Below are 19,663 nucleotides of genomic sequence, written 5' to 3' on the forward strand. Positions count from 1 at the left end.
TTCAGAAGGCTGCAATATATAGACAAATTTCAGAGAAGTGTAAAAATAATATGGTAGTAATAGTAAGGCATTTCAATTTCCTCAAGATTGATAGACTAAGTGTAAAAGGCCTAGAGGGGATGGAATTCTTAAAATGTATCCAGCAGAGCATATAAGCCAGTAGGTCAAAATTCCTACAAGAGACAGAGCAATATTGGACCGAATATTAATAAACAAAACCAGTAAGTGGTAGAAGTGTCACTGGGAGAATATTTTAGTGATAGAGACCACAACTCATTTATTATAATATGATAAAGCAGAATCCAGAGAAATTGAAAACCAGAGCAGTTGGAATATTTCACAAAAGAAATAGTGAAAGTGCAGAGCTAATACATTTTTGTAAAGCTAAAGAGTGAGACGTAAAGTCCAAAGAACCTTGGGTATCGAGGGGATATACAGGATTGCATAAGGAAAAGGAGGAAAGCTTATGGTAGATATTGAGGGCTCTGAATATGAGAGTGTGAGAAGATATAAACAGCAAAGAGGGGGCATGAAAAAACAGTGGCACGTAAAATAAAGGAAAATCCAAATATTAGGAACAAGAAAATAACCAGGGAAAGTATGGAGCCTAATAGGGACCTAAGTTACAAACTGTGGATTGAGTTGGGAAATATAGGTAAGGTTTCAAATGATTGCTTTACTTTTCTATTCATGATGGAGAAGAACATTATAGGTATAGAAGTCAGGGAAGAGGACTGTGATATATTTGAACAAATTACAATTGAGAGGGAGGAGGTTTAGTGAGCTTAGAATTGAATGAGTCCCCAGCTCCAGATGAGATGTATCCCAGGGTGATGTGGTGGGCAAGAGAGGAGATTGCAAAGGCCCTCACATTACTTTACAAATCCTGTCTGGAGACAGAAAACATTATGGAAGGACTGGATTAATTAAAAATGAAGTATGGCTAAGTGGTAGGGATAACTCAAGCAACTATAGGTAAGGAGTCTTAACACCAGTAGTAAGGAAACTATTGGGAAAAAATGAATCTCTTGGAGAGGCAAGGATATCAGAGGCGGAAGATGAGGCGGAAGAGGAGGAAGATGAACACCTCATCTTCCACCTCGGAACACTTCAACCCCAGGGCATCAATGTGGACTTCACCAGTTTCCTCATTTCCCCTTCCCCCACCTCACCCCAGTTCCAACCTTCCAGCTCAGCACCGTCCCCATGACCTGTCCTACCTGCCTAGCTTCCTTTCCACCTATCCACTCCACCCTCCTCTCTGACCTATCACCTTCATCCCCACCCCCATTCACCCATTGTACTCTATGCTACTTTCTCCCCACCCCCACCCCTTTCTCATTTATCTTTCCACCCTGCAGGCACCCTGCCTCTATTCCTGATGAAGGGCTTTTCCTGCTCCTTGGATGCTGCCTGATCTGCTGTGCTTTTACAGCACCACTGTAATCTAGACTCTGGTTTCCAGCATCTGCAGCCCTTGTTTTTACCTGTCAGAAATAGTCAGCTTTTTCCAAGGAATCTCATGACTAACTGGCTTAATTAAGTTTTTTGAAGAGGTGATTAGATGTGTGGATGAAGGTGGTGCAATGGATATAGCTCATCTGGACTTTAATAAAGCTTTTCACATGCTTTTATGTAGGAAATTGGCCAAGGAGTGTTCCAGGGCAATTTGGCAAGTTGGATTCAAATTTGCTTAATGGCAAGTTGATAATTAAAGTTTGTTTTTGAGATATGAAGTCTATGTCTGTTTGTAGTGTATGTTAGTGATCTGTACATGAATGTAAGAAGTTTGATTTGTAATTTTACACAATTAGTGATGATAGAAAATGAATGGTGGGGTAAATAGTGAGGAGAAAAGCCTTCGATTACAAAATGGGTTAGTTGAATGGGCATAACAATGATAAATGGAATTTAATCCTGATAAGTGTGAGGTAATGCATTTTGGAAGGATTAATAAATCAAGGGAGTACAAGATAAATTATAAGACCCTAGGAAATACAGAGGATCAAAAGGACCATTGTGTACATCTCCACACATAATTGTAGGCAACAGAACAAGTGATAAGGTGGTTCAGAAAGCATAAGGCTATACTTGCTTATATTACTAAATGCTTTTGATTGCAAGAACAGGAAGGTTATGATGGAGCTGTGCAAAATGTTAGTTAGGCCACAGCCTGTATGCAGTTCTAGTCACAACACTGTGGGAAGGATGATGTGAGCAAAATTATGAAGGGCATGGCTAGGATAGATAGAAACCTTTTCCTTTCATAGAGGAATCAATAACCTGAGGCATAGATATAAGGTAAAGAGTCAGAGGTTTAGAGGGATTCAATGAAGGATTTCTTTCATCCAGAGGTCATCTGGAACTCATTGCCTGCAAGGTGCTAGAAGTGAGAATCATCACAACACTTGAAAAATATTTGGAAGATCACTTGAAATGGCATAGCACATGTGTATGACAAGTGCTGGAAAATGGAAATAGAGTGGGCAGGTGTTTGATGACCATTGGCCACACAATGGGCTGGAGGACCTTTTTATGCTGTAAAACTCACTGTATGAATGAAACCATCATCCCTTGATAATCAATAGCATTATCATTACTATAACCAACTATCAACATCCTGTAGGGTTACCATTGATCAGAAAGCAATCTGAACTTGCCATATAAACACTCTGACTTCAAGAGCAGGTCAGACAATAGGAATCCTGCTGCAAGTAATTCACGTGCAAAGCTTATCGACCATCAATCAGGCTCATGTCAGGGATTTGATGGAATATTCCCCACTTACTTGAATGAATGCAGCCTCAACAACACTCAAGAAGCCTGACACCACTCTAGACAAAACAACGTATTTGATTGGCATCATAGCCACAAGAATTCACTTTCTCCATCACCAAAGCTCAGTACTATATACAAGATGCACTGCAGAAATTCACCAAGGTTCTTTAGACAGCATCTTCCAAACTCATGACCGCTACCATCTAGAAGGACAAGGGCAACAGATAAATGGATACATCACGACCTGCAAGATCCCTTCCAAGTCATTCATCATCCTGTCTCAGAAATATGTCATTGCTACTTCACTGTCACTGGATCAAAATTCTGAACTCCCTTTCTAATGTGTCTATCTTACCAAACAGATGTAAGGGTTTAGGAAGTCAGTTCACCACAGTTTGCTCAAGATCACTTTGCGTTCAGCAATAAGTAGTGAAGCACACGTCTCATAAATGGATTTTTAAAAATGATATGACATCCTTCTCAGTGTGTCAATGTTGGATCGGTTAGGAGCATACTTCTTCCGAGTCAGACAGCTCTAGGATCTAATCCCAATCCAAAGGGAGCACAGAAATTTTGGGTTATCTCTCTAATGTAGTACTGACAATTTATAGCTGAAAATGTGTTGCTGGAAAAGCGCAGCAGGTCGGGCAGCATCCAAAGAACAGGAGAATCGATGTTTCGGGCATAAGCCCTTCTTCAGGAATTATGCCCGAAACGTCGATTCTCCTGTTCCTTGGATGCTGCCTGACCTGCTGCGCTTTTTCAGCAACACATTTTCAGCTCTGATCTCCAGCATCTGCAGCCCTCACTTTCTCTCTCTGACAATTTATAGTACAATCAAATAATAGATATCACATGATAACTTAAATTGAGGCTCCATCCGCCATTTCAGTTGTATGTAAAAGATCTCATGGCACTATTCTGAGAACAATATTCATCTTTCAATCAACATTTCAAAAAACAACTATCTTTTCATTCTTACATTGCTATTTCTGGAATCTTCATGTATGGAAATTAGCTGTCATCTTTTCTAAATCACTGCAGTAACTATATTTCAAAACTGCAACAATAACAACAATAACAAATGTACTTTTGCAAGTCCTGAGGTTATAAGAGGCACTACATAAATGCAATTATTTTTTTTTTTTTATGCAAAATCTAATAATATCAGAAATATCAAGAGAAATTTGCCAGTACTTTTATGAATTTGACTAATGGAGCCTTGTTCCTAATGGGCATGGTCCCCTAGCAAAGAAACAACTGTAACCTTACATTAATTGCTGTGAGGGAACACAGGAGAATTGGTGAAAAGAAAAATCCCATTTGAGCATTGAGCCCCACTGTTCAGGAGTTTGTGCTGAGATGCAACTACTGGTGCAGATTAAGCTGAGTTTCACCCGGCATCTAATTTCCCTTAATAGGGCTCATGTGGCACAGCGATTGTGTCCCCCTACCTCTGGACCAAGACATCTGGGTTCAAGACCCACCTGCTGCAGAGCTGTGTCATAGCATATCTGAAGAGGATAAATATTTGAGACTGCTTGATGTTAACACAAGCTTTTCGAAATAAGTCTCCTTTGTGCCCCAACCACTAACATTCCTTGCTTCAGTGAATACAATACTCAATTTGATTAGAATGTAAAATACTGTAAGTGAAAAATAGAGAAGGTACCCAAAGAATGTAGGAACAACAGTATGCCATTCAGCTCTTCAAGCCTGTTCCACTGTTTAATGAGATCATGGCTGATCTGTGGCCACATGAATTCCATATGTCTGTCTTTGGCCCATATCTATAATACCTTTGCTTAACAAAAAGAAATCTAACATCCTTTATAGGATAGTTCATCTTTGCTGAACAGTCTAGCCCTAATTCTCAAACTATTTAGTTCTAGAATCCCCAACCAGTGGAAATAGTTTAATTTTACCTAACCTGTCTTTTAAAATCTTGAAGGCTTTGATCAGGTCACACCTTAACATTCTAACTTCGAGAGAAAACAGGCCTAATTTATTTACTCAATCTTTATAACTTAATCCCCAAAGTCCAGGTATCATTCTTGTAAGCCTGTATTGTACTCCTCCAAAGCCAATAAAGCCTTTCTAAAGTGCGGTGCCCAGATCTGCACACAGTGGTCCAAGTGAATTCTAACCAGGGTTTTGATAAATTGCAGCATAATCTCTGCATCCTTATACTGCAATCTTCTAGATAAAATAGCCAGAATCTCATTTGTTTTGTTTTATATTTTCTGCACCAGTTTGTGACATTTTAAAGATCTACGTACCTGAACACCAAGTCTCTTGGTGATGGGATTAGTCGTCCATGTGTTCCAGAATTTTCTGTCCTTTAAAAATTTCATCCTCAGTGAGAGATTTTGCTATAATTTCCAAAATGACAGTTTGTCTGTAATTCAAGTGATTACTGAGGTCAAGATTTGAGACTGTGACATATTCTGCTTGATGTGAATGTATTTGCTTTTTTCAAATTTAAAAACACATTTGAAATGTTTTTGAAATTTGAAAATTTGAAAAATAGAAGTGACTGTCTATGTATTTTAAAACTTTTTTAAAAAGCTAAACATATATATTACAGGAAAAGGTACATTTGTTATGCTCTTCACAACTGGAAAAAAGTACTCAAACTCCAGGCAGTTAATTGATGCACACACGTGTTGATCAAGAGTTATCAAGTGCACATTCAGCACTAAAGTGAATATAAATCCTGAGATGTATCCACAAAGACAGTTAGATTGCTTCTCTGGATCCACTTCAGTCACAGTCAGGAACTGATATAGAAGTTCAGTGGCCAGGATGGGGCAGTCTTTGTTTAAAAACAGCGAAATCTTTAAACAAGTTGATTACAGGAAATGTTTACAAACAATGGCCCACTGTAACTTTTAAAATCATTCAACAGCTACTTTGAAGTAATGTCGAAGATAAATGCTGCAGTTACAGACAATATTTGTGATGATACTAAGTCAGAAATACTCTGAAAAGTGGTAATTTATTGACCCATATCCAACTAATTGTTCTATGCATAATGCTATATAATCATCATATTTAGGAACAAAGCAAATTCCATATATTATTGTCTGTATGTGCATCTATATATTTCAGTCTAAAACTTAGATTTAAATATTCATGTTAAAGTTATCATTGTAAAAATCAGCCTCATTAACTTTGGCCTAAAAATACATAATTTTCCACATATCTCATGTAAGTGTAGATTTTTTGTGATTAATTCTTACTTACCAGCAATTGCAGCAGTTCACAAATTTAAAGGCAGTGTTGGGAAACTTTAGGTTTTTCCTTCACCAATTCTAGCACAAGTACCGAGCCACCCCAGGGCCTAGGACACAGGGGTACATCAGGGCCCAGTGATCAGGGCTCAAGGCTTTAGAGAACCCACTAAGCTCATGTCAGTGGCATGCAGTAAGTCCAGGGCCCAAGTCAAGAGCTGCACATAGGTCCGGCATTCCTGTACATCCCCGTGAACCAATCAATAAGGCAAAGTGTATCACATGATTTATCACAATATCTTTCAGATAGAATCACATATACACATTCTAATTTAAAAGTAGCAGAATTGGTGAACTAACATCAGCAAAATAATCAAAATGCCATCCTTGGAATTATCCAATTCTATGCTCTCATAAGAGAAGAAAAATAGTATTCCAAATTTCAAGGTCTGTACCAAATGGTGCATAAGATTCATGAAAATGTGTGATTTGGTACTCATTCAAAAAAATATTATTTCACAGCATATGTCACCTGATCTCAATAATTATCAGTGATTAAATTCCACCATTTTGTTATCTGTTATCGATGCAAATTGTTTATGCATTGGAAATATGGGTGAAACACTGACGGACTTACACATGCCAGTAAATAAGACCAAAGCTTGCAGTAAACACATCCTTTTAAAGATGACTGACCACAAAAAAATGTGATCCATAATGGTTCTGTCTTGTATGGTGCAATGACAAAGATTAAAGCCAATGGTGATATTCAAGCACAAAGGTCAGGTGAATTGGCCATGCTAAATTGTCCGTAGTGTTAGGTAAGGGGTAAATGTAGGGGTATGGGTGGTTTGCGCTTCGGCGGGTCGGTGTGGACTTGTTGGGCCAAAGGGCCTGTTTCCACACTGTAAAGTAATCTAATCTAATCTAATCTAACCTCTTCCCAAAAGCAATCTCAGAGAGGCATTGTCATCCACATTCATGAGAAAGGCTGGATGGCTGTGAGTAGTTGAAAGAATCAAACAAAAAATGTAGAATGTGATACCAGCAAGACAATCCAAAGAAAATCTTGGACATGTACAAAACCCATCCTGTCGACAGTATAGTCTATGATGTGAAATCAATCAACACTGACATTGCAGTTATTCCTGTCAGTCAGTGCTGCTTAGGCCTTGGACATGTATAAAGACAGAATCCAAAAGATGTGGAACAATTTCATGTTCCAGCAGCATTGTGTCAATTGGTCATAGATGTGTGGTATGAATTTAATCTCAATAGTGTGAAAAAAATGTTTGCAATGTAGAATAATAAATGCATTTTTCACAACATCAGCTAAATTATTATTTTTGAATATAATTAGAAAAAAGCTGCAATACAAAGGGGCTTGGTGGTCCTTTTGCATGAAACACAGAAATTTAGCACATGCATACAGCAGGTAATCAGGAAGTCTAATGGAATATTGGCCCTTATTTCAAGAGGGTGGGAATATAAGATTAGAAAAGACTTACTACAACTGTGCATAGTGCAAGTAAGGCCACATCTACAGTACTAAGGGCAGTTTGGTCTCTTATTTAAGGAAAGATATCATTTTAATGGCACTTCAGTGAAGGTTCACTAGAATTATACCTGGAATGGAAAATTGTCTTATGAGCAAAGGTTAAACATTTTGGAACTCTACTCACTGGAGTTTTGAAGAATGAGAGATAATCTCATTGGAACATATAGGATCCTTAAAGGGCTTAACAGGATAAATGCTGAGAGGATAGTTCCCTTCATGGGAGAGTCTAGGCTGAGAGTGCATAGTCTCAGAATGAAGGGGTGCTAATTAAAGACTGAGATGAGAAGGAATTTCTTCTCCCAGAAGATTGTGAGTCTTTTGAACATTTTGCAACTGCAAGCTTTTGAGATAGAGTCCTTGTATATATTGAAGGTATATTGCAGATAGATTCTTGATCATTAGGAGAAGCAAGTGTTCTGGGTAAAATGCGGGAATGTGAATGTGAGGAATGTTGGGTGAAAGAGCAGGCTCAACGGGTCAAACTACTTACTCCTGTTCCTATTTTGTATGGTCTTAATATATCATCTAGGAAACAAAGCAGCCAATTTGCACATAGCATAAAAATATAATTTATGGTCTGTAACTTGATAGTAAAAATTATTGAGCCTTACGTGTGGCTCTCAAACGAGCTTCAGTGCATCGGACGCAATTTTTCTGCAACTAATTTCTGAGGTTGTTGTAAACAGTTTTCCTTTCAGTATCGCATTTTAATGAGGCCTCTGCACCCTTAGCTAATTTTTTGGGTGGGATAATGAAGGTTGATATGAATGTCATATGCAATGGCTTGCAGTAAAGCCAAAATAATCATGAAGCAGAATTAGAAAGGCTGAGCCCATATTTTCTGACTGCAAAACTGATAGTTGTCCATTCTTTTCTAACCTAATTCCTTCTTAATCATCTTCTGAAAGCTTTAAATATCATTAATATGCCCATTTAATTAGCTTTTTTTGCACTCTAATGATCTCCCTAAAGAGATTTGTCAACTCAACAGGATTGCTCTGCATTCTCCAAAAATTAATCTTCAGGAAAGTTGAACATTTTAAAAAATATTTCCTTTGAAAACTGTATTTGTTCGATTACAGAAACGTGGGAGATGGAAAAATGCTAACTATGCTTTCTCTTCCTTTATACAAAAGATCGATACTGCATAGAATTGCCAAGATCAGAGGAACTCCTCAATTAACTCCAATGACCTGGCCTGAGTTTTATTAGGAAGGGGAGGAGTGGGTGTGGCTTGGACACCTGTCAAGAATTTTCCAGATATTTCCCACAAATTAATCAAAGCTTTCTTTATCTATTTTCTTGCTTTTCACAGGAGATCAAGATAGGTGGACAGACAGGTTATGTTGAGGAGGCAGGGATGCTGCAGAAGGTCTTGGACAGACTAGAAAAATGGGCAAAGAAGTGACAAATGGAATACAGCGTGGGAAAAATATGAGGCTGTGCACTGTGGTAGGAAGAATAGAGTCATACACTATTTTCTAAATGGGGAAAGGCTTCAGAAATCTGAAGCACAAGGGTGCAAGGAGTTCTAGTTCAGGTCCGTAGAAGGTTACAAGAATGATTCCAGACATGAAGGTGTCACTCAAGGAGTGGTTGCAAATTCTAGTTCTGTACTTGGAGTTTAGAAAGTTGGGGGGATCTTATTGAAGCTTACAGAATACATAGAGGTCTGAATAGAATGGCTGTGGAGAAGATGCCACAGCCTCAGAGTGAAGGGATGACCCTTTAGAACTGAGATGAGGGGAAAATGTTTCTTTAGCAAGAGGGTGGTCAATCTGTGGAACACAATGCTGCAAAAGGCTGTGGAAGCCAAGTCATTGAAAATATTTAAGACAGTGTCATGGACTAGGCCAGACCCCTCAAAACATTTCATGAAAGCAGCCCAGACTCTAACATTTCTAGTTGTTTTAAGCAGGCATAAAGCATATATTCCAGGAGTAATGCAGCTGGTCAATCCACTTAGCTTCAAACAAATCAGAATTTATTTACAACATTACCAAATGAAACACAAACAAAAGGGAACAGTATTCCGAATAACTTAACCTATCCAAAAACCTAACAGGCTATCCCCATTTAATGATGCTATTCCAAATACTTGCAACAATCCCCATAAACACCCCTTGACATAGAAGGTAAAATCAAACACAGGATCTTACAGGAGAGAAGTCAGAGAGAAAGGTTCAGCATGGACCTACTTCTTTGGGTCTTGCAGCTTCTCAACTGCCTGACTGCTTTCAGTGAATAGTCAAACCAAACCAGAGAAAAGCTGAGCTGGGAGAACTGGCCACTTCCCTGACATTGTACAAGTGCTTTTCTTAAACTTGAAAGTCTGAGGTAATATCTGCAGTTATAATGCAATTGGCCCTAAAACCATTCACACTTAGACTTTTCGGAGTCTGTGTCTTTTACGACATCTCTGAATAAAAAGCCAAGGACACCGTAACCTTGTTAAAACAGCAGCATCATCACAACAGAGATAGGTTCTTGATTAGCATGGGAAGAAGCAGGAGAATGACAGAGCAGACTCAATGAGCCAAAATCTTATGGTTTTAAGATTACAGATGATTTAAGAGTGTGTATGTTGTGAATCCTAAAGTTTAAAATATTTAGATAGACCAAAAGATAATTTTCTGCCTGAATTTTGTGCAGTTGTAGCCTAGAGGGCCTTGACGCCAATTGAAGCTGCCAGCACTACCCATTCCCTTCCCGTGCCCCCTATTGTGGCTCAATGACTAACATCAGTAAACTCTTCACAGACAAGGATTTAAAGCTGGAACATACACTTTTGTTGGCATGATAATACCTAATTAATCAAACATCTAGTCTGTACTCAGCTCCTGTCATTTAAAGTTATAGAGTCATACAGCAGAGAAGCAGACCCTTCAGTCCAACTCATCTGCGCCAACCAGACATCCCAATCTGACTTGGTTGGATTTGCCAACATTTCGCCCATCTCTCTCTAAACACTTCTGATTTATATATCCATCCAAACGCCTTTCAAAAGTTGTAATTGTACCAACCTACCACTTGCTATGGCAGCTCGTTTCATACTCACACAACCCTCCGTGTTAAACAGTTACCCCTCAGGTCCTTTTAAAGTCTTTCATCTCTCATCTTAAACCTTTACCCATTAGTTTTGGACTCCTCCTCGGAAAAAGATCTTAGCTATTCATCGTATCCATTTCCCCATGATTTTATAAACCTCTGTAACCTCATCCCTCAGTCTCTAACACTCCTGGGAAAGTAGCGTCAGTCTATTCAGCCTCTCCCTATAATTCAAGCCCTCCAGTTCCAGCAACATCCTTGTAAATCTTTTATGCACCATCTCAAGTTTAACAACATCTTCCTATGGAAGGACGACCAGAATTGTACACAGTATTCTAAAGGTGGTCTCACCAATGTCCTGAAAAACTGCAACATGACATTCCAACTCCTATATTCAAAGTTCTGAACAATGAAGGCAAGCATGCCAAATGCCTCATCACCATCCTATCTACCTGTGACTCCACTTCCAAGGAACCATGCATCTGCACCCCTCGGTCTCTTACGTCCTGCCCTGGTTTGCCTCATCAAAATGCAATACGTCACATTTATCTAAATTAAACTCTATCTGCCACTCCTCAGCCCATTGACCCATCTGATCAAGGTCCCATTGTAATCTGAGATAATCTTAATCACTGTCCACTGCACCACTTATTTTGGTGTCATCTGCAAACTTGCTAACCATTTCCCCTATATTCACATCTAACTCATTTATATAAGTGTCAAAAAGCAGCAAACCTAGCACCGAACCTTATGGTACACCACTTGTCAGAAGCAACCCTCTACTACCACCCTCTGTCTCCCACTTTCAAGCCAATTTTCTATCCACTTGGCCAGATCACATTGGATCCCATGTGATCTAACCTTGGTGGGCGGCACGGTGGCACAGTGGTTAGCACTGCTGCCTCACAGCGCCAGAGACCCGGGTTCAATTCCCGCCTCAGGCGACTGACTGTGTGGAGTTTGCACGTTCTCCCCGTGTCTGCGTGGGTTTCCTCCGGGTGCTCCGGTTTCCTCCCACAGTCCAAAAATGTGCAGGTCAGGTGAATTGGCCATGCTAAATTGCCCATAGTGTTAGGTAGGGGGTAAATGTAGGGGTATGGGTGGGTTTCGCTTCGGCAGGTCGGTGTGGACTTGTTGGGCCGAAGGGCCTGTTTCCACACTGTAATGTAATTAATCTAATCTAATCTAATCTAATCTAATCTTACTGCCCAATCTACCATGTAGAACCTTGTTGAATACTTTGCTGAAGTTCATATACAGATTTGAGTTTGGCCTTTCTATCATATATCAACTTCAAAGGTTTGTAAGTAATATTAAGTTCTTCTTATTTCCCAGGTTACAGTATTTCAACCTTCGTGCAAATGTTACATCCAGAATGTAAGAGCATTCCAGAGCCTAACTTGCTTCCTGGACAACTGTCTCATGGTGCTGTTGGAGTAAAAGATGGCAAAGTCCAGTGGATTTCAATGGCCTTTGAATCTGTAAGCTTTCAAAATAAGAATATCAAGAAATTTATTAGCATCATGATTGCATTTTTTAAATGTCCCAAAGCTCTTTACATGAAACAAGTTGCCTTTATGTCTTCCAGTAGCATTTTTGCAGAAAGCCAGCTCCCATCAACTGTTGGTATCAAGATTGCACTAACATCGCTGCAAGAAATAATTAGTTGCCATACTTTCAGCGTTCCTGTATGGGATCTGTCAGATCACGAGTCAATCACCTATATTCATGATTTAGATGAGGAAATTAAATAGCTCCAAGTTTGCAGATGACAAAAAGCTGGTTGGGAGTGTCTGTTGTGAGTAGGATGCAGAGAAGCTTTAGTGTGATCTGAACAAGTTAAGTGACGAATGTGCTGCAGATACATATAATGTGGGTACATGTGAGGTTATCCATTTTGTTAGCAAAAACAGGAAGCCAGATTATTATCTGAATGGTAATAGACTGGGAAAGGGGAGTATACAATGAGACCTGGGTGTCCTTGTACACCAGTCACTGAAAGTAACTGTGCAGGTACAGCAGGCATTGAAGAAGGCAAATGGTATATTGACCTTCATAGTGAGAGGATTCGAGTATAAGAGCAGGGATGTCTTTCTGCAACCGTGTGGTGAATGTACCTTCAGGAACAGGAGAAAAATAAAACTTTACTTTGCAAAAGAATTAAAACAAGCCAAAATTTATTAAGATAAAAAACGTTCAAGCATATTGGATGGGCAGATGTGTGGTCTTATTGTGTGCAATTTTGGTCTCCTTATATAAGGAAGTCAAAAATCACACAACGCCAGGTTATAATCCAACAGGTTTATTTGGAATAAACCTGTTGGACTATAACCTGGTGTTGTCTGATTTTTAACTTTGTCCACTCCAGTCCAACACCAGCACCTCCAAATCATATCTAAGTAAGGATATTCTGGCTGTTGAGGGAGCGATAAAAAGATTTACCAGACTGATTCTTGGAGTTGCAGAACTGATGTACGGGGAGACACTGAATCAGTTGAGAGGGATCTCATAGAAACCTGTAAAATTGTAACAGGATTAAACCGAGTAGATACAGAAAGGATGTTCTCAATGACCAGGGAGTCCAGGGATAGGAGTCTAAAGGTTCAGGGCAGGCTTTTTAGGATAGAGATGAAGAGAAATTTGTTCACTTGAAAGAGAGTTGTGAGCCTGCAGAATTCTTTGCCACAGGAAACTGTTGAGGCCAACACAATTAAGGCTTTCAAGAATGATGTAGATGTAGTTCTCAGGACTAAGGAATCAAAGGATATGGGCTGAAAGTAGGAACAGGGTACTAAGTTGGATGAACAACCATTATCAGAGTGAAAGGCAGTGCAAGCAGGTAGAGCCTAATGGCCTAATCCAGCTCCAAACTCTATATTTTTCATGTTTTTAAGAGTAGGACTGCTATTCATTCTTGACCCAAGGCAGAACCTGAATCATGAATCCCAGGAGAATGGAAATCCATGTGGTTGTAACATACTGTTCAACCTGCAAGAGAATATCAACATCTATTTAAAACAGTTATGTTGTGAAATTGTTCCAAATGGGTGAAACCCCAAAATGATGTTTTTCCTTTGATTTCTCTGCTCCAATTTGCCTTTCCAGTCTAAACATCTTTTTTTTGTTTTGCAGGGCACATTAGGTTTCAACACAGCCTCTTAATGCCCTAAAGATATCTGCCCATCTAACACAATGTCCATGAGCTTCTTTATCTTAATAAATCTTGGTCAGTTGTACTACTTTTGAAAATAAAGTTTTTCTTTTCTCCTATTGCAGAAGTTATACTCATCACAAAGCATAGGTCTCTACCAATGTCAATTGATACTTAGCCACTGAAATGTGCTATGATCAGTCTCAGCATCCCTGTGCTGGTAAAGGAAAAATCAACAAAGCGCCTGTTTCCGATATCCAGTCAGTTCTCTTATTGAAGTGTGTATATGTGTGATCACTGAGTATATGTCCTTCAGACTTTATTTCTCACTTTCTCTCACTCAGGAAATCACCTCCATTAGTTTTCCACCACATGTGGAAACCAATGAGAATTAAGTCTACTGAAGGCAACTGTTAGTGCCACATTCATTCAGGACCCAATCATTTTACTGATAAAGGGATTGCATGTGCAAAAAGTACACTGCATTATAGCTGGTCAGTGGATTGTTATGGAATGTCATTTCCTGCCTAAAGCAGATCAGGGGATTAATTTTCTAGAGGACGTTATCTTAACCACAAATGTGCTCGAAAACAAAAACCCAAGATTTTGCCCAGAAGAATAAAGTAATATTGGAGGAGAAAATGATGTTTTCTTTAAGTCTCTGATGCCATCTGCTGCACAGGACAGTTTTCTTCAACAAACCAAGAATATGGGTGAAAACCAAATGAACATCACCCTACGAGGAATCATGTTAACACTGATGGAATTTATTCCAGTTGGGTCCATTTGTAATTTCAAAGTGTGTCATTGTGTAAAAGCTGAACCATGTAGGAAGAATTTTGTTTAGTGAACCAAAAAAGGAGTGATTTGCCTCACATAGTAAGAGGCTGAAAAAGTCCTGATTTTTTCACATACAGTGGAGCACTTTAAGTGGAGAATCTACTTTCTGTATAGGCAACCTCAGCAGTCAGTTTATCCAAGGCATGATTCCACAGACAAAAGTGACATATGGGACCACATTGTGATCATGGTTCAGAAAGAAATATTTGCCAAGAAACCAGGAAACTATGGTACTTAATATATTAGTAGTTCAAACCAATGTGCCAATTACAATGTACGTGTAAATGGAATGAATGAGATCCAACCAACAAACTTTTAAGAGGAGAGTAAGAAAAACTAAACAATTTTGGCAAGATTCCAGAATCAAGGGATCAAATAATTTAAATTAGAAACAAAAGCTGTTGATGGTATACCCCACAAAAATGTTTGGCATTGTATTTTAGACAGAAATATGACTTAACTGATACAATATATATTGAAGATATCTTGATTCCTTTTGTTGTCTCTTTGATTCTTCACAGACAACTTATAAAGGAAAGTCATCATTTCAGACATATGCAGACTATTTGAAATGGGAGAACTACCTTCAAGAGCAGTTACATCAGTTTTCGGAACAATCATCACTACGTCATGGATTCCAGACTTGCGAGCACTGGAAACAGATATTCATGGAAATAATAGGCAAGTCACAGGAAGATCAGTGTAAGAGTTCATGAGATAAGATACAAGTGCCTGAGATTTTCAATTGGTAGTTTGAAATAAATGTATTGTCGCTGGAATTAAAATAGAACTGATCAGAAGACCCAGATTACACAATAGATAGCACATAAAGAACTGTTTGTAGGTGATTCATTTCAGGTGTTGCTATACAAAAGGTGAATACAGGAGCAGGAGTAGGGCAATCAGCCCCTTTTCTTTCTCAAATGAGAACATAAATAGCATTGCTTTGCACTCCATAATAATCCATGCACTTTGTACTCGCTGGTGTTTTACAATGGCCTCCAGAAAACTAGATCCTTCATAATCCGCTTCAGATCCAGAAGATATGGCAATTGGTCAGCACAGATAAAATATCATTGTCCTCTGATTGGCAGAGAATATATATTTGATTTTGCCTGAATTTAGTTTTTGGCCCCTTTATAAAGGAAACTAGCTCTTGCTTTTTGTTTGACATGCAGCAGTTCCCTGTTTCCAGGCTTTTATCATCATTAGGTCAAAATCCTGGTGCTCCCTAACTCAGAGCATTGTGCATGTATCCTCACTATACTGATTATATCAATAGTAATCACCAAAGTCCCAGAAGACCAGAATGTTGTTTCATTAGAGGGAGATGAGGGTCACCATACCTCAGGCTAGAGTCATAGAGATGTAAAGCATGGAAACTGACCCTTCAGTTTAACTTATCCATGCTGGCCAGTTGTCCTAACCTAATCTAGTCCTATTTGCCAGAATTTGGCTCATATCCCTCTAAACCTTTCCTATTCATGTATCCACCCAGATGCCTTTTAAATGTTGTAATTGTACCAGCCTCCACCACTTCCTCTGGTTGCTCATTCCATACACGCACTACCCTCTGTGTGAAAATGTTGCTCCTTAGGTCCCTTTTAAACTTTTCCCCTCTCAGCCTAAGTGTCTGGCCTCTGGTTCTGGACTTCCCCGCCGCAGGGAAAAGACCTTGTCTATTTACCTTATCAATACCCTTCATGATTTTATAAACCTCTATAACGTCACCCATCAGCCTCTGACGCTCCAGGGAAAACAGCCCCAGTCTATTCAGCCTCTCCCTGTAGCTCAAATCCTCTAACCCTGGCAACATCCTTGTAAATCTTTTCTGAACTCTTTCAAGTTTCACAATTTCCTTCCTATAGGAGAGAAACCAGAGTTGCACACAATATTCCAAAAGTGGCCTAACCAATGTCCTGTACAGCTGCAACATGATCTCCCAATTCCTCTACTTAATGCTCTGTCCAATACAGGAAAACATACCAAATGTGCTCTTCACTATCCTATCTATCTATGACTGTACTTTCAAGGAAAAATGAACCTGCACTCCAAGGTCTCTTTGTTCAGCAACACTTCCCAGGATCTTACCATTAATGCAGCACCTAACATTTATCTAAATTAAACTCCATCTGCCACTCCTCAGTCCATTGGCCCATCTGATCAAGATCCTGTTGTACACTACACCTCCCATTTTAGTGTCACCTGCAAACTTACTACCTTTATCTCCTAAATTTACATTCAAATCATTTATGTAAATGAAGAAAAGCAGTGGACCAAGCACCGATCCTTGTGACGCACCACTGGCCTCCAGTCTGAAAAGCAACCCTCCACCCCCACCCTCTGTCTTCTACCTTCAAGCCAGTTCGGTATTCAAATGTCTAGTTCTCCCTGTATTCTATGAGATCTAACCTTGCTAACCAGTCTACCATGCGGAACCTTTTCAAACACCTTGCTGAAGTCCATATAGATCACGTCCACTGCTCTGCCCTCATCAATCCCCTTTGTTATTTCTTCAAAAAATTCAATGAAGTTCGTGAGACATGATTTCCCATGCACAAAGCCATATTGACTATCCCTAATCAGAGGCGAAATCGGTCATACTGACCTAATCTAGTGTGGAAATTGAACCAGCACTGATCATATCATCCTGCATCACACATCAGCTGTCCAGCTAACAGAGTTACCAACTCCACCCAAAAAGAATGCTCATCAACATCTTCTCTTGAGCAATTGGAAATAGATACTTTGAAATTTGTTTATGGAATGTGGGTGTCGTTGGCTGGGTCACTATTTATAGTCCATCCCTAATTGCCCTGGAGAAGGCAGTGTTGAACTACCTTCTTGAATCACTGCAGTTCTTGGAATGCAGGGACATCCACAGCCCTGACAGGAAAGAAGTTCCAAGATTTTTACCTAAAGACAGTCCATGAATGGCAATATAATTCCAAATAAGATGGTGGGTGGTTTGGAGGGGAGCTTTCTCATGCTCATGCTCCTATGCACCTGCAGTCCTTTTCCTTCTAGGAGATAGATTTCTTGGATTTGGAAGGTACTGCTTGAGGAGCTTTAGTGACTTACTGAAGGATATCTTCTAGATGGTACACACTGCTGCCACTGTGTATCGGTAGTCAAGGGAGTAAATGTTGGAGGGGTGGATGGGACAACAGTCAAGTAGGCTGCTTTTTTCTGGATGATGTCAAGCTTCTTGAATGATGTTGGAGTGCATTCATTGATACAGTACTCACCAGGCAAGTGGAGAGTATCCCACTATACTCTTGACTTGTACCTTGTGAATGGTGATCAAACAATTGGGAGACAGGAGATGAGTTACTCATTACAAAATGTCTTGCCTCTGCCCTATTCTTGTAGCCACAACATTTGTATTGTTGGTCCAGTTATCTTTTTCCATTTCTGAGACATGTTGTCACTGGCTAGCATCTATTGCCCATCTCTAATCCCCTAAAAGACAGTTAAGAGTCAATTATCAAATGTATGCCAGTTTTAGAGCTGGATTAGAACAGCTTCACTTGGCAGCTTGGCTTATCCTGGAGCATAAGTCTTTGGTGCTGTTGTTAGAATGTTGTCATGGCCCTTAACCATGGGAGCATCCAGAGGCTTCATATCATGTGAAAGGAATCAACTTGGTTGAAGATTGGCATCTGTGATACCGGGAACCTCAGGAGGAGGCCAAGATGGATCATCTACTTGGCACTTCTGACTAAAGATGGATAAAAATACTTAAGTCTTCTCTTTTGCGCTGATGTGCTGGACTCCCCCATCTTTAGGATGGATATATTTATGGAGCCTACACCTCCTGTTAGTTACTTAATTGTCCGCCACCATTCACAACTGGATTTGGCAGGACAGCAGAGCTTAGATTTGATCCATTGATTGTGGGTTAACATAACTATTTCCAGTGTATGCATGCAGTGTCCAGTGTTTGGCATGCAAGTAGCCACCAAGCTGACATCTCATGTTTAGTTCTGCTTGGTGCTGCTCCTAGCATGCCTTGCAGCATCTTCATTGAACAGGGCCATGAGGTCACAGGTTGTGATGAATAAAATGCTGCTGCTGATGGCCGACAGCACCTCATTTAACACAGCATAATGTCACATAACACGATGCACGGTATCCTCAATGTGAAGATGGGACTTAATCTCTACAAGGACCATTGGTGGTCACTATTATTGATACTGTCATGGATGGATGCATCTGTGACAGGTAGGTTGGAAAGGACAAGGCAGGTAAATCTTTCCCTCTTCTTGGTTCTTTCACATCTTCTGTAGACTCAGTCCAGTAGCTATATCATTTAAGACTTAGCCAGCTCAGCAAACAACATTTTTATTGAACTCAGTCCTATGTATTTTCCAGTTAGGTTACATATCATTAAAGATTAAACAAGACAACGTAAATACCATTGCACTTTTACAGAAAACTACTAAGTACTAAATGATATGATATTGTTGCTGCAATTAAATGTCTTGCTGTGAAGGCTACCAGAAGATTGCAAGTGGTTGTTAGCAAAGGACAATATCTGATAGTAGGTTAAGGGGTTTTGCATCTGTTGATTAACATACTGATGCTTCAGTCTCACAAAGAATATTGTCACAAGGTTGCCTGATAGAATAACAAAACACTGTTATTTAGCTATGGTTTTATATTCCATTATCCTTTGAAATGACTTGGGAAACATTATATTGTCTTTTCCATCCCTGCAGGTGTTCAGAGTGCATTATATAGCTTGATTCTCTCCCTGATAATTTGTGTTGCTGCAGTCGCTATTTTTACCACCCATGTTCTACTCCTTTTACCAGTCTTGCTGACCATTCTAGGTAAGAAAACCACTGATTGTGTCATCCTACCTGTCAGTACACAGTTTTGGAATGCAACAGGATTTGAAACTGGTGAATAAATGAGCAGATTAACTTTTAATGACTTGCATTTTGCTTTCCAGTAACACCTTAAGATTGCAGCTAAATAAAGATATACTGTTGAAAATTTGCAGGAATGTTTACTTAAGTTTATTTAATGGAATTGACTACATTTCAAAAA

The 19,663-nt window shown here is 39.4% G+C and overlaps 1 protein-coding gene across 8 annotated transcripts in view; it reads left to right on the forward strand.

The window, feature by feature from the left end:
* disp3 (dispatched RND transporter family member 3) overlaps positions 1-19,663 on the forward strand; it is a 492,179-nt gene that overhangs the window by 455,195 nt on the left and 17,321 nt on the right. For all 8 annotated transcript variants that reach the window (XM_087980574.1, XM_087980573.1, XM_087980579.1 and 5 more), the window contains 3 exons: positions 11,953-12,098; positions 15,130-15,289; positions 19,330-19,443. In XM_087980574.1, coding sequence (XP_087836700.1) covers positions 11,953-12,098; positions 15,130-15,289; positions 19,330-19,443 — 420 coding nt within the window. The remainder of the gene's footprint in view (positions 1-11,952; positions 12,099-15,129; positions 15,290-19,329; positions 19,444-19,663) is intronic.

This window comes from Chiloscyllium plagiosum, unplaced genomic scaffold (assembly GCF_037043375.1).
Source record: "Chiloscyllium plagiosum isolate Xiang-an unplaced genomic scaffold, Cpla_swu_hap1 HiC_scaffold_37, whole genome shotgun sequence".
Classification (NCBI taxonomy): Eukaryota; Metazoa; Chordata; class Chondrichthyes; order Orectolobiformes; family Hemiscylliidae; genus Chiloscyllium; species Chiloscyllium plagiosum.